The sequence below is a fragment of the Oryctolagus cuniculus genome, chromosome 12 (assembly GCF_964237555.1).
Source record: "Oryctolagus cuniculus chromosome 12, mOryCun1.1, whole genome shotgun sequence".
NCBI classification, from domain to species: Eukaryota; Metazoa; Chordata; class Mammalia; order Lagomorpha; family Leporidae; genus Oryctolagus; species Oryctolagus cuniculus.
The window spans coordinates 100675869-100689106 of NC_091443.1; the positions used below are offsets into that span (position 1 = coordinate 100675869).

At 52.6% G+C, this 13238-nt stretch overlaps 1 protein-coding gene across 4 annotated transcripts in view; it reads right to left on the bottom strand.

Moving 5' to 3' along the window:
* The window catches only part of CRTC3 (CREB regulated transcription coactivator 3), a 98549-nt gene extending 86059 nt beyond the window's left edge, over positions 1–12490 (bottom strand). For 2 of the 4 annotated variants that reach the window (XM_017337564.3, XM_008275316.4), the window contains exons 1-2: positions 12167–12488; positions 3527–3625 (exon numbers count right to left, since the gene is read on the bottom strand). In XM_017337564.3, the coding sequence (XP_017193053.1) occupies positions 3527–3625; positions 12167–12298 (231 nt within the window). In that variant the 5' untranslated portion in view covers positions 12299–12488. Of the gene's footprint in view, positions 1–3526; positions 3626–12166 lie in introns of all 4 variants that reach the window. The other 2 variants (XM_051834279.2, XM_051834277.2) reach the window with 2 other exon arrangements.
* Positions 12491–13238: the final 748 nt, after the last annotated feature.

Below are 13238 nucleotides of genomic sequence, written 5' to 3' on the forward strand. Positions count from 1 at the left end.
AGGTAGATCTTCCATCTGCTGGTTCACTCCTCAAATTGCTGCAACAGCCGGAGCTGGGAAGGTCTGGAGCCAGGAGCTTCTCCTGGATCTCCCATGTGGGTGTAGGGGCCCAAGGGCTTCGGTGCTTTCCCAGGAACACTAGCAGAGAGCTGGATCAGAAGTGGAGCAGCCTGGACTTGAACTGGTGCCCATATGGGATGCTGGTGCCACAGGCAGTGGCTTTACCTGCTACACCACAGCGCTGGCCCTGGCACAGTGGTTAAGTTGCCACTTTGGACACCTGCATTCCATATCCAAGTGCCTGGTTCAAGTAATAATCCTCTACTTCTGACCCAGCTTCCTGCTAACGTGCACCCAGGGAGGCAGTAGCTGCTCGTTCAAGTAGTTGGGCCCCGGCCACCCATATGGGAGACCTGGAGTAAGTTCCAAGCTCCTGGCTTCAGCCTGGCCCAGCCTGGGACCACTGTGATCATTTGGGGAGTCAACCAGCAGATGGGAGCGCTCGCTCTCCCTCTCTCTCTCGCTCTGCCTTCAAATTAAGAGTGAAAACAAAAATCTTTGAAGAGAGAGAAGGGAGAGGGGTACTTGGATACAAAGAGATACAAACAGGGAGGCAGATCAAATGACCACAGAGCCAGGAGCAGCAAGATGGAGCCAGGGACTGAGGCCTGCCAGGACAACAGAAACCAGAAGAGGCAAAGGATTCTTCTGCGGGCACATAGCGCCCGGTCCTCACCTTGCTTTGGGACCTCTGGGTTCAGAACTGTGAGAAAAGAATTCCTGTGTTAAGCCTCTGAGCGTGTGGGGCTCTGTCACAGCCGCCCTGGGATCTGGGGCGGTGTGGGTGAATCTCAGACGCGATAAGCCAAGCGGGAAGAACTCAGAGACTACAAACTCTTGAGTCTATTGTCAGGGAGCTCTGGACAAGGGTGAGACCACGGACCAGCGCTTTCTGGAGGCTGTAGACGAGAGTGAAGACTTACTGCCAAGGAACACAGGGAGCATCCGGGGTACTGGAATGGTTCTGTGTCTGGATTACAGTGGTGACTACGTCCAGCCGCACACCTGAAAGACCTAATGTGTACTCTACGTAAACCGTATCTTTTAAGTTTACTTAAAAAAATCTCTGAGCCGGTGTTGTAGCACAGCAGGTTAAGCTGCTGCCAGTGACACCAGCATCCCATGTGAGTGTGGTCTGAGTCCTAGCTGCCCTGCTGCAGAACCAGCTCCCAGCTAATGTGTCTGGGAAAGTAGTGGAAGATGTGGGAGACCCAGGTGGAGCTCTGGGCTCCTGGCTTTGGGCCCAGATCTGGCTGTTGCGGCTATTTGGGGAGTGAACCAGTCACTCAGGGATAGAAGATCTCTTTTTCCCTCTCTCTTTTTTGAGCACCAAAATAAAAATAATGCATATAAATGATACCCCACTGAATTAAACAGGAACCATAAAACTATATACAGAGATGGATAAATTATGAATAAACTGCGAAGTCACTGAGGATCAGGATAAAGTACCTCCTGACAGAATCTTTACTTATTACAAATTAGGATAAGGGTACTGTTAGAGTGGAAAAGGCAGAGACGCCACCGGAACCGATAAAGGGAACGCCATCAAGATTGGGACAAATCAAAACCACACACTTGAGGGGACACGAAAGCAACCTCATGTCTGTGCTACTCTGGCCAAAGATGCATCATCACAAGAAGACACACCACACAAGCCCACGAGGCACACTGCACAAGACAGCGCCTGTCCTCTTCAGAAGCGGCAAGGTCCCAAAAGTCAAAAGTGCCTCTGTTAGTGTCCACAACCCGAGAGTCAGAGCTGTCCCCAACTCAGGAGCACTTCAGACAGGGATAACGAGGCACAGGTGACTCTGCACTGGACGCTTTCGCTCTCGAGGACAGCACTGGGACACCTGGTGACACCTGAGTGAGGGCTGCGGCTCAGGAGGCTATAGCTCCCTCCCTGATGATGTCAGACAATGTCCTGGCCTGTAGCAAACACAGGGAAATACCTCACTCTCAAGGGCGAAGACAGCTATTTGTACTGTACTCCCAACTTCTCTGCAAGTCTGTGACTGCTTCAGAGTAAACACTATAGGCTGAGTAGCCCTTACCTGAAATACCTGGGACCAGAAGTGATCCATTTTTCTGAGTTTTTCAGATTTTGAAATATTTGCATAGGCTTCACCAGCTGAGCATCCCTAACCCGAAAGTCCAAAATTTGAAATGCCATTCCAGTGGACTCCAGGGCATTTCAGATTCTGGGTTTTTGGTTTGGGGATGTTCCCACTGTATTAAAAAAGAATCCTGAGAAGACCAAGGAATAGAAATTTATTCCATTCCCCAGTGCATTGGTGGGGGTAACTTTCTCTGAGGTTAACAATAAAGTATCACAAAATCAGTATCTTAAATACAGAAAACCTAGACAATGTTCTCTCTTTTTTTTTAATGTTTATTTCCATGTATTTGAAAGGTAGAACAACAGAGAGAGAGAGAGATTCCATCCACAGGTGTACTCCCCAATACCCCAAATGCCTCCAACAGTCAGGGAAGGGCCAGGAGCCTGGAACTCCATCAGGGTCTCTGATGCGGGTGGCAGGGGCCCAAGCACTTGAGCCATCTTCTTCTGCCTCCCAGGATGCATCAGCAGGAAGACGGACTGGAAGCGGAGGATCCGAGAGTGGAACTGGCACTCCGGTACAGGACGCGGACAGCCTAACTCCACAGTGCGACAATACCCACCCCAGGGCTCTGTTTCTGAAACGTGAAATCCAGTATAAAGCAAAACCCTACTTTATTTGGATACTGAATGTCCCACTGGCCAATATACGGATTGCTGGGTCTGTGAAGGTAGATCTCTAGCATGGGCAGCATTATGTAAGATTCCAAAGTCATTACAGTAAATACAAGAGTCCAGTGCAAGTGGGTACAAACATGTGCTACTGTGCTCTTTCTAATCTCTGCTATATTTAAGAGTTCCTCTTGGCTCTCAAATGAAAGTCCCCATTGAACACCATAGATCTGCTCTATGTAACATCATCAAACAAGAAACCCGTTTCTAAAGCTAAGGAAGAGGAGTGCTTTTCCAAGTACCTCTATACTGAGATGAATCAAGTTGCCAGAAGAAGTGTGTTGAGGTAGCTCATTATGTTTTTTCTGTTAATTACAAATTGAAATGACTGTATTTTTTTTACAGATTTGGTTAAATAATTACATTTTAATTTCTTCAGTGACATTCAAGTGAATTCCACCTGTTCGGTTTCCTTTACTATGGCTACTAGAAAATTCTAAATTACTTATGTGGCTCATGTTGTATTTCTACTAGACATTGCTGCCTGAGACCAACCGTGAGATAACGTTATGTCATGCGTAGAAACTACGAAAGAGAGTATCGACAGACTTCCCAGGGGAAGGCTGAACTTCCCTCGGCCCAGCTTATCCTCTGGGATCTAATGTTTCAGGGGATGCTCTGCCTGTCTTTTCACATCCCCTCAGCTTCCCGAGAGCACACGTGTGGAGGTACCTGGAATTCCGGCGCACTGCTCCGCAGCTGGCTCACGTTGGGTAGGGATCCTCCATGGTACTGGGTGAGGCGCAGTTGCTGAAGCTTCTGAAACTGAACCTGGAAACAGAGCCATTTCAAGACCATTGAGAGGCGACAGCAAAGATCTCCACGAGCATCAAAGTACAGCGCTTGGCAGTGGAATCGGTTAAGAATGAAAGGCGTGGCTTCAATCTCTTCTCTGCTTCCAGGATCACAACCTTTAGGTTTCCAGTGCTTTCTGTTTTGTTTTTTTTTTTTTTTAATCACTCTACTCATGTTTTCAGAAAGAACATACCCATATCCCACGTGCCCCACGTGCCCCACGTGCCACAATAGTGAGGTGTCCTTGCAAGGCCTCTCAGTGCCCAAGTGTAGGCAGCCAAGCACAATCTTTGATGGCAATAAAAGAACTTAAAGGGAAATGAACCCTGCACATGAGCTGTTTCCCCTCCATGTTCCTTCCCGGCTCCATTTATGTTTCTGTGTGATAACTGCATAGCTGGGGCCACAACCTAGGCATGACCTTGCACGCTCACCTCACTTTTTCTGTGCCACCCCCTAATCGTTTTCAAAGGCTATGGGACATTTCTTCTCCTGATCTATTTCTCTAGAATGCATTCCAAAGACAGCCTACTGAATCCCTGCACACGGGCCTGCTGAAGGCCAAGCTCGCAGGTGTAGAATGGACCCCGCTGTTTCCATCTGCCTTTTTGGGAAGGTCTTCCTTACTTCAGGTTTCAAAAGGCAGTAAACTGGTTACAGATCTTGTAAACCCCGGAGTGGTCCAATCTGGTCCTTATGAGTTCTGTTTGTAAAACAATAAAGGACCTTTGTGGTTACATAACCCTTGGCACTTATAATTCGTAAAGAGAAGAAAGGGGCTGTGGATGAGAGCTCAGAGGCAGATTTCCACCCTTTCATCTCTCTCTGGCTTTGTCTAAGACTAAGGAAGATGCACAGAGCTGAGCCAGGCACGGTCCTCAGGTGTTCCGCTCACTCCGTTCCTAGCCCCGCAGGGAGACTGCGTTATCCTGCTTCCCTGGACCTGGCAACCCCGACTCCGGGTGCCCGGTGACTTGCCCAAGGTCACACGGCTCACCTGTCTTTCTCTAGGCTCACATCCCTACTCTGGCCATACTCCTGCCCTTTGTTCCACTTCTCCCTCAGCGGTCTCAACAAAGCGTGCAGGCTGGGGGACCAAATGCACTGCTGAGCTTAGGAGGCGCTCTGATGTTGCTGGGTTTTTACATTTAGTCATGAAAAATGCCAAACATAGACAAAGTAGAGATAAGTGTCATGAAACCCCATCCCTCCTCTTCCAGGTTCAACAGTTTCCAACTTGAGCCCAATCTTGATTCCTCTTCACCCCTCTGCTCCCCATAACAGCCCACTGAAAGAAACCTGTCGCCCTCCTATGGCTCTATATTCCAACATGCAGCTCCAAAACCCAAGGACTTCCAACTGTTTGGTGGCCTTAACTTCCTTATACCTTATAAAAGAAATCAAGTACTACCTACTGCGCCGGGAGGTGGTTCTAACCAAGGCAGCAAAACCCACAGCTCAGAGTCCAGTGTGAGAAGAACGTGGTGAGCTTTTCCCATCTGTAGCAGAGTAGCAAGAATAGAGTCTCCACTTCCCACTGGAACGTTCCAAAAGCACTTAACAGAAGCGTTTTACTCTCTGTTCTTGGACATGCTCTAGACAAAACTGCCGGCCAGGGGCAACCCGTCCCTTAGACGCAAACTTAGCTGCGCGTCAGGTGCCGTGCCGGGCACTCCTGACAAGCAGGAACACATGCCGAAGCTCTTGCCTTCCCAGTGTTCTCCCCGAGGCCCCCACTCTCACCCACAGCCTTGTCACTTCCACCGAGCGAGGGACCCGGCTGCATCTGAGGCTAAGCTGCACTCCCAGGTAACTGCTCACCCCACCAAGGCACCCATCTTCACAGCCTTCAGAGACGGCTGAGGAAAAACACTGGACTTGGAGTCAGAAGCCCTGACTTTGTAAGCTGGAGCTCGCGTGTGGTTGGACAAATTATTCTAAGAGAGAACAGACATGCCGATGATGCGTGAGAGATAAAGTGGGGGACAATTTCTCGCGCTATAATCATTCCAGAGAATATCCTTGGAGACCTCTAAAAAACCTGAGTTATAATGCAATTTTCCTCCCTAGAAATTTAGATTTACTGGACCAGAAAGAAAGTTGAGCTTTCTTCAACACCTTCACGTTTACAGAATAAAAATGAGGACCCAGGAATGAACAGACTAAGGCAGAGGTCACAGACGGCCGCCCATGGGCAGATGTGATCAAACGAGAGCTCTGTGTGGCCCACAAGATGCTGACCCGCTCAAGGTTTTAAATTGTCATTTTAAAAATTGGCAGATTGTGGGCAGGCATTTATCTTAGTGGCTAAGATGCTAGTTAAGATGACCACGTCCCTTATCAAAGTCTCTGAACTTGATGACCTGCCTCCAGCTCCTGACTCCAGCTTCCTGCTAACGCAGTCCCTAGGAGGCAGCAATGCTGGCTCGAGTAATTGGGTCCCTACCACCCACATGGGTGACCTGGATTACATTCCTGGTTCCTGGCTTTGGCCTGACCCAGTCCTGACCATTGTGGGTATCTGGGGAGTAAACCAGCAGATGGGAGCTCATTCATTCTCTCTCTCTCTCTCTGTCTCTGCCCCTGTCTCTGTCTATCTCTGCCCCATTCTCTCTCTGTCTCTGTCTCTATCTCTGCCCCATTCTCTGTCTCTGTCTCTCTATCTCTGCCCCATTCTCTCTCTCTGTCTCTATCTCTGCACCCCCTCCCTGCTCTAGCTATCTGTCTCTCTGCCTCTGAAATAAAAAAAAAATAGGTGATTACATAAAAGCCTGGAATTCCAACTTCTCTTTGCATCACTAGTTTTTTGTTTGTTTGTTTGACAGGCAGAGTGGACAGTTGAGAAAGAGAGAGAGACAGAGACAGAGAGAAAGGTCTTCTTTTGCCTTTGGTTCACTCTCCAATGGCCGCTGCGGCCGGCGCACCGTGCTGATCCGAAGGCAGGAGTCAGGTGCTTCTCCTGGTCTCCCATGGGGTGCAGGGCCCAAGCACTTGGGCCATCCTCCACTGCACTCCTGGGCCACAGCGGAGAGCTGGCGTGGAAGAGGGGCAACCGGGACAGAATCCGGCGCCCGGACCAGGACTAGAACTCGGTGTGCTGGCGCCGCAGGTGGAGAATTAGCCTATTGAGCCGCGGCGCCGGCCTCCAACTTCTCTTGATTGAAAGCACTGAACTCGTGTTCTTGCACAGCAATGCTGAGTAGAGAAGAGAAGAGCTTCCCTTAAACAAGGCTTGGGTTCTCCTGCTTGTCCAAGGCAGCTACAATCTGTCACCTAATTCCTGGCCCCCTCTGCTCACTTTCTCACCAGCCTCTCCCTAACCTTTCGCCTGCTGTCACACATCTTGGTGGAATCTCCTTTAATGCCACCATGAAATGATATCCAAACTCACTAATTCCTCTTTCAAAAAGTTGCACAAACCCAGTCAAAAATCCTAGCAGGCTTTAATCCATAAATCAACAAGATAATTCTAAAATTTATAGATGTTCAAATGATCTAGAGTAGCCAAACCAATTTTTAAAAATAGCTAAGTGGGGCTGGCACTGTGGCACAGCGGGTAAAGCTGCTGCCTGCAGTGCTGGCATCCCATATGGGTACTGGTTCAAGTCCCAGCTACTCCACTTCCAATCCAGCTCTCTGCTGTGGCCTGGGAAAGCAGTGGAAGATGGCCCAAGCCCTTGGGCCCCTGCACCCGCATGGGAGATGGAGAAGAAGCTCCTAGCTCCTGGCTTTGGATGGGTCCATCTCCAGCCATTGCAGCCATTTGGAGAGAAAACCAGTTGATGGAAGATGTCTGTCTGTCTGTCTGTCTGTCTCTCTCTCTCCTCTGCCTCTCTGTAACTCTGCCTTTCAAATAAATAAGTAGATCTTAAAAACAAACAAACAAACAAACAAAAAAAAAACGACAAGTTTGTAGACAAACAGGAGCACATATACGGCCAACGGATTTTCAACAAAGACGCCACAGCAATTCAATGGGGAAAGAAGCCTTTTCGACAAATGCTGCTGATACATTTGGATTTCCTAATGGAAAAAAAGTGGTTGAGTATACAGACATTTGGCATGACAGCCAGAATAAAACCCCAGCTCTGCCTCTCGCAGCCAAACAACCACACCTATCAGAGCCTGAGTGTGCTCATCCCAGATCGGGGGAAATTCTAGCTGCACGTCCGGCAGGGTCATTCGGAGGACTACATTAGATAACACACGTAAAGGGACGTCACAAACCCCGTTTTTCTAGTCCTCTCTCGGCTCCTCTCAGGGGCTTATTCTATAACACCTATTGTTTGTCTATTTTTACATAAAGAATAGTGATTTTTCCCAAGCCTATTTGGTTCAAGCCAAATTAACCTCCAGGTTGCCGAGCTCATGATCTGGTGGCTTCTCAACACAAGTTGCCCGTCACGGCCAAATGTCTTGAACAAGTTTCTGACCGGGCCTCCTACGCACTCCTCAAAGCTCACAACCTTCCGTCTCCCCAGCACCCTGTGAATGCAGCATCTCTCACCAAGGTTACCAACGACCAAAGGACACGTCCTTATCACGTCACACCAAGTCAGCAGCGCTGGGGTGGGTCGGCTGACATTCCTTCCTCTTCACCATGATCTTCCTGGCTTTTCTTCGGCCTCCCTGGTTGCTCATCAGTCTTTGCTGGCTCCTCCTTCTCCCCTCCCCTTGAAATGGTGGGACTCTGTGGGCTTCTCCCAGGCCCTTTTCACAGAGATCACAAACTCAAATGCCAACAGTTGCAGAGTGGGGAAGATAAGTAAGTGAAGCCATCCAGCACCGCTGGGAGGACTACTATAGGGAGTGGTGGGGACTGTGACCACCCAAAGGCCACATACGTGCCTTAACGACTGGGACAGCCACTGATCATTGCCATGCAGAAACGTGAAGAGAGCTGCTAGATGCTATCATTCTTCCAAAGAAGCCAGTGTCCAGATTTTAATGGAACACTCTCAATACTCACTGAGGACCCTAATTTAAAAAAAATATTGGCCGAAAAACAACAGCAACAACAAATCCCACATCAGAAGGCCACGTGCAGAATGCAGGCCACCGATATGCAGTATCTGCTCCATAATTTCCTCCTAGGCCCGTGAATCTACTGCAACCACATACCAGAGCCCCGAATTTGCACCGTTGGCGCAGCTGTCCCTCCCAGGCTCCGACAACCGCCTGTGGAACACCTGGACCCACACGCTTCACAGGCACACGAACCGCCGTATGCACAGTCAAACCCTGCCACTGCGTGTTCCATTCGATCCAGCACACCCTGGAACGGCTCGAGCTGTCCCACTTCCTCCCTCCCCTCACGCAGCCACCAACTCTGGTCCTTTCCACCCCCCAACTATCAGCGAACACCCCCCCCCTTCAATGCCACCACCGTGTTTCCTAGGCATGATGGTCTCCACCCAGCTTCTTTGCTGCCGCCTCTTTTATTCCTTTACCACCTTGGAGCTGGAGGGATCTTTTAAAAAATGCAAACCTCCCCTGGTCCGGCCCCTTCAATGACTTTCCATTGTCCTACCAATCGAGTCCCAAATCCTGCCTCTGAACCTTATCCCTGTGAGCATCTTGCTGCAAACCGCCCTTCGGCTCCTTGCTGACCTCTGTTCCCTGTGCCTGAAACACACACTCCCTCCCTCCACACGTATACCCTCAAACGCCTCCTCCACTCCCACCGATCCCTTAGGCTACTAGAAGAGGCCAAACATGCCCAGAACTCTTTTTTTTCTGTTAGGGCATTCATCAAAACATGTCCTTACTTGTTAGATGAATGTCTTCCCTATTAAATCCTAAAGCCTTTGGGGAGAGGGTGTTTTGCTCGGTCACTACCGCATACGCAGTGTCCATCCTAACCCCTGGTACACACTAGAGATTCAGTACGAATGTGTTGAACACACTCACAAGATCTTTGAAGGAAAGCACCATGTCGTCACTGTCCACTGCCCGCGCACTCATACCCCACGGACTGCATAGTAGGCATTCAAGCAGTGGCCATGAAGACACGAACAAATGCACGCCCCTGCCTGCAGCATCCCCTCTCTTCTCTCTCCTTCCCATCCCAGCCACTGTGACCCACATCAGCCTCCTAGCACCCCTTTTCGAACATTTCCCACGGCTTCCTGACAAGGCTGAATCTTTAAAGCCAGATTTTTAAAAAGATTCTCCATAAACTAGTCCATCCCAATTACAAGGCAAATAGGATTGCCTGCTAACTGAACGACCGGCTGTATTATACAGAGAACGTGAAGTCCAACACCAACTCACAGGGCCAAGAGTACCCAGACCAGTGCCGACATCCACACCATGAATGAGCATGCCCGACGGGCCAGCAAGGGCAGGTCAGCACACAGGCCGCTCAGCTGCCTTCCAGAACGAGGCGGGCTCTTCTCCCGCTGGGGTCTTTGCAGCTTGGATGTTCATATGCCTGGGGATCTAAGAGTTCTCTTTCAGGGGTGTTTCAATTTTGTGATTTATGTTGGAAAAGAACCCTTAAAATGCTTAAACAAGCAAATATCGGTCAACAAATTCAATGTTATCATTTGCATATGTGCTTATGAACAGTGGACCCAAGCAGTATTAGCTCACTTGCAACTGACCAAGAGTGGAATTAATATGTAAATGATGCCCTGTAACTGGCATAAGGTCATAATGATTTTGTAGTAACTAGAATAAAGTAGTCATTGAATGATCACAAGGGCCACTGTTGATTAGCCTTGCTATACTCAAGTGAACCTGAGTTACTGCATAGGCACCCTGCTCACCCTCAGAGCCTCAATTCAGTTCGGTTAAATAGCATTTGTCACAATAAATTAACATTCACTTGGACTCATTGTGTTTGTAACTCTGAGTTTATTCCATACATGTGTTTTGGTTTATATAAGCAAAGGACTTGTATACAAGTTAATAAGTGAACACTGAGGGTGCGTGAATAATCTTGGCCTTTAAAAGAGTTTGTACATTACTCATGAGCTCACCTTTTAGGGATGTTTTATAGGGGATTCATGAATTGAGTGAGAGATTGGATCGACTCAAGATAAACACATATAGTACACACATTTGTATGTAAACAATGATTGCATCCACACCACCACAGGCCCCGACACTGTCCTCTGTTTCACCCGCCAGTTCATTTCAGTGTGCTCTGAGCTTCTCAAGCTCATCCTTGACTCTAACCAAGGTCACAAATGCAAATGTCTGTGGGTGCCAGCAGGTGATGAATGAGGGAAGCTGGTCAGGGCACGAGAAAACATTTTCTTGAAATCTCCAGTTCTTTTTCTCTCTCCCTATTTTTTTTATTCCCCCTCAGTGTGATAGAGATATAAGTACAGGAAACATTTCACTCCCCCCCCGCGACTTCTCCACACCACCTCCATAAACCCATACATAGCAACTGGCCCCCGGCCCCCGGCTCCAGCCTCCAGCCTCAGTGTGGGGGGCAGTAAGGGGCTGGTATGGACTGTGGCAAAACCAGACTTCACGCTCCCTGAAAGGGGGAACGCCACGAAGTTACAGCCCCTGGCGGACACATGTGGGGGATTTAGGATGAGTGTGATCACGTCTCCCCACTCTAACATAAATCAGCAAATATATAAAGTTGGATTTTTCTGTGAAAATTTCCCAATGAAGAACTTTAGCAACAACTCCCAAAACGTTTCGTTAACACTGCGCTAGCCACACAAGGCGCCTGCAGCTCAGTAGGGGACCCCAGGTTTGCACCTCTGCTCTCAGCTCGCCCACCCCACCCCTCCCCGCCCCCTGGCATCTGCAGAGCCTCCCCCTTCATGCTCCCGATGGTCCTTCAAGGTCAGCCTTTGGGAGCCTCAAGGCCTGCCCGCTCGCGCAGACCCTGGCGGCCACTGCTGCGGGCCCTCCATCCTCCCAACCTCGCCAGGTGCCAGTCCCTGCTCGCGCCCGGCTCGTTCCGCTGGGTCCCTCCTCCTCGGTCGCCAGCGACGCTGTGCACCTTGTCAGTTCTCGCTACACATCCAGAGCGGAACAAAGTCAACTGGACCAGAGACAGCACCTCCAAGCAGGAAGGGGAGCCTCGCTCTCGGCTCGCAATCACATCAAGGTCCCAAGACCCCCAAGCCACCTGGGGCCGGGCTCTGCGGCTGCACGCCGAGGCCCGCGGCGCCCGCGGCCTTCCACGCCGACAGCCCAGAAGGGTTCGCCGGGGGCGGGTGTCCCGAGCTACGAGAAGCGGCGCTGCCCGGGGCCGCCGCGCGGCTCGCTCTGGCCTCCGGGCTGTTTGTGCTTTCCGCTCCGGGCTCCCGGCCGGTGTCCACGCACGCCCCGGACCCTCCCACCTCCACCGGGATCGCAGATGGCCAGCGGGCGTGGGGAGGCGGGGGAGCGCCGAGGCCGCGGCCGCTCCGGCCCCGCTCCCGGGCTCCGGTCCCCGGGCGCCGCCCTGGCCCGGCCCCGCCATCGCTCCGGCCCGGCGACCTCTCACCCGCCGCGCGGGTGCCGCCCGCCCGCCCGCCTCCCGCGCCGGCCCCGGGCCCTCACCCGCGACAGGGTGAGGTCGGTCATGAGCTGCTCGAAGGCCCGCGTCTCCTCGGCCTGCCGCTGCGTGTGCAGCGCGATCTTCTCACTGAACTTCCGCGGGTTGGCGCTGCCGGAGCCCGGGGAGGCGGCCATGGCGCGGGCCCGGCGCGGGCAGGACGGGGAGACGGCAGGCGCGGGGGCCTGCGTCTCGGACCACCCGTCGGTCCTCAGGCCGCCCCAGCCGCCGCCCGAAGCCCGTCGTCCGGCGCGACCCGGCAGAGGCGCCGCAGCGGCCCCGGAGACAGCGAGCGGCCGGGCGCGCGCCGAGGTCCGCCCCCGCGCGCCCGGCCCCGCCCTCGGCGCGGCCCGCCCGGCCCGGCCCGGCCCCGCGCCGGCGGGCGGAGGTTCTGAGGGCTGGAGGCTGAGGGCTTCTCCCGGCCCTCCGAGCCTGCCGCGGGCCGTGGACCGGGGGAACCCGGGGGAACCCGGAGGGCCACGCTGGAGGGCCCGGCGTGTGGAGGAGGAGCCGGGTGCCCCGGTCTGAGGGACGCCGGCCCCGCACCCCGCCCCCGCCGACCTCAGGGGTGAAAGCCGCCCGCGGAGGGGCGCGCGCGCTCGGCCTGGGCCTGGCGGCCGCCCCGCTCCCTCCGTCCCTCTCCCTGACCGGCGCTCCTCAAGCGCAGCCCCGAGTTTAAAACCGTCTCGTTTGGCACCGACTTCAGAGAGCCGCCCTGGCCTTGGGGCAGCCTCATGGCTCCGCGGCCGCGGCCCCTGTTCCTGGGCTCCAGGCGGCCTCTCCAAGCCCCAGCTTGTAAACCCGGCCGGTCAGCCTCAGAGCCTTTTGCCCTGCTGTGCGCTAGGGAAGGCGAGGAGTGGAGCCCCGAAAGTGACAGTAGTGGCGCTGCACACACTGTCTAGAGTCAACGTATCAGGACATTTTTCTGGGGCCGGGCTCTGGTCCCTTGGGTCACCCTGGAGTGCCTGAGCTCCAACCGTGGCTCCTGACCCCAGCTTCCCCCCAGTGCCGGCCCTGGGGAGGCCACCACTGCTGCCTCCAGTGCCTGGTACCCCCCCCCCCCCCGTGGAGACCTGG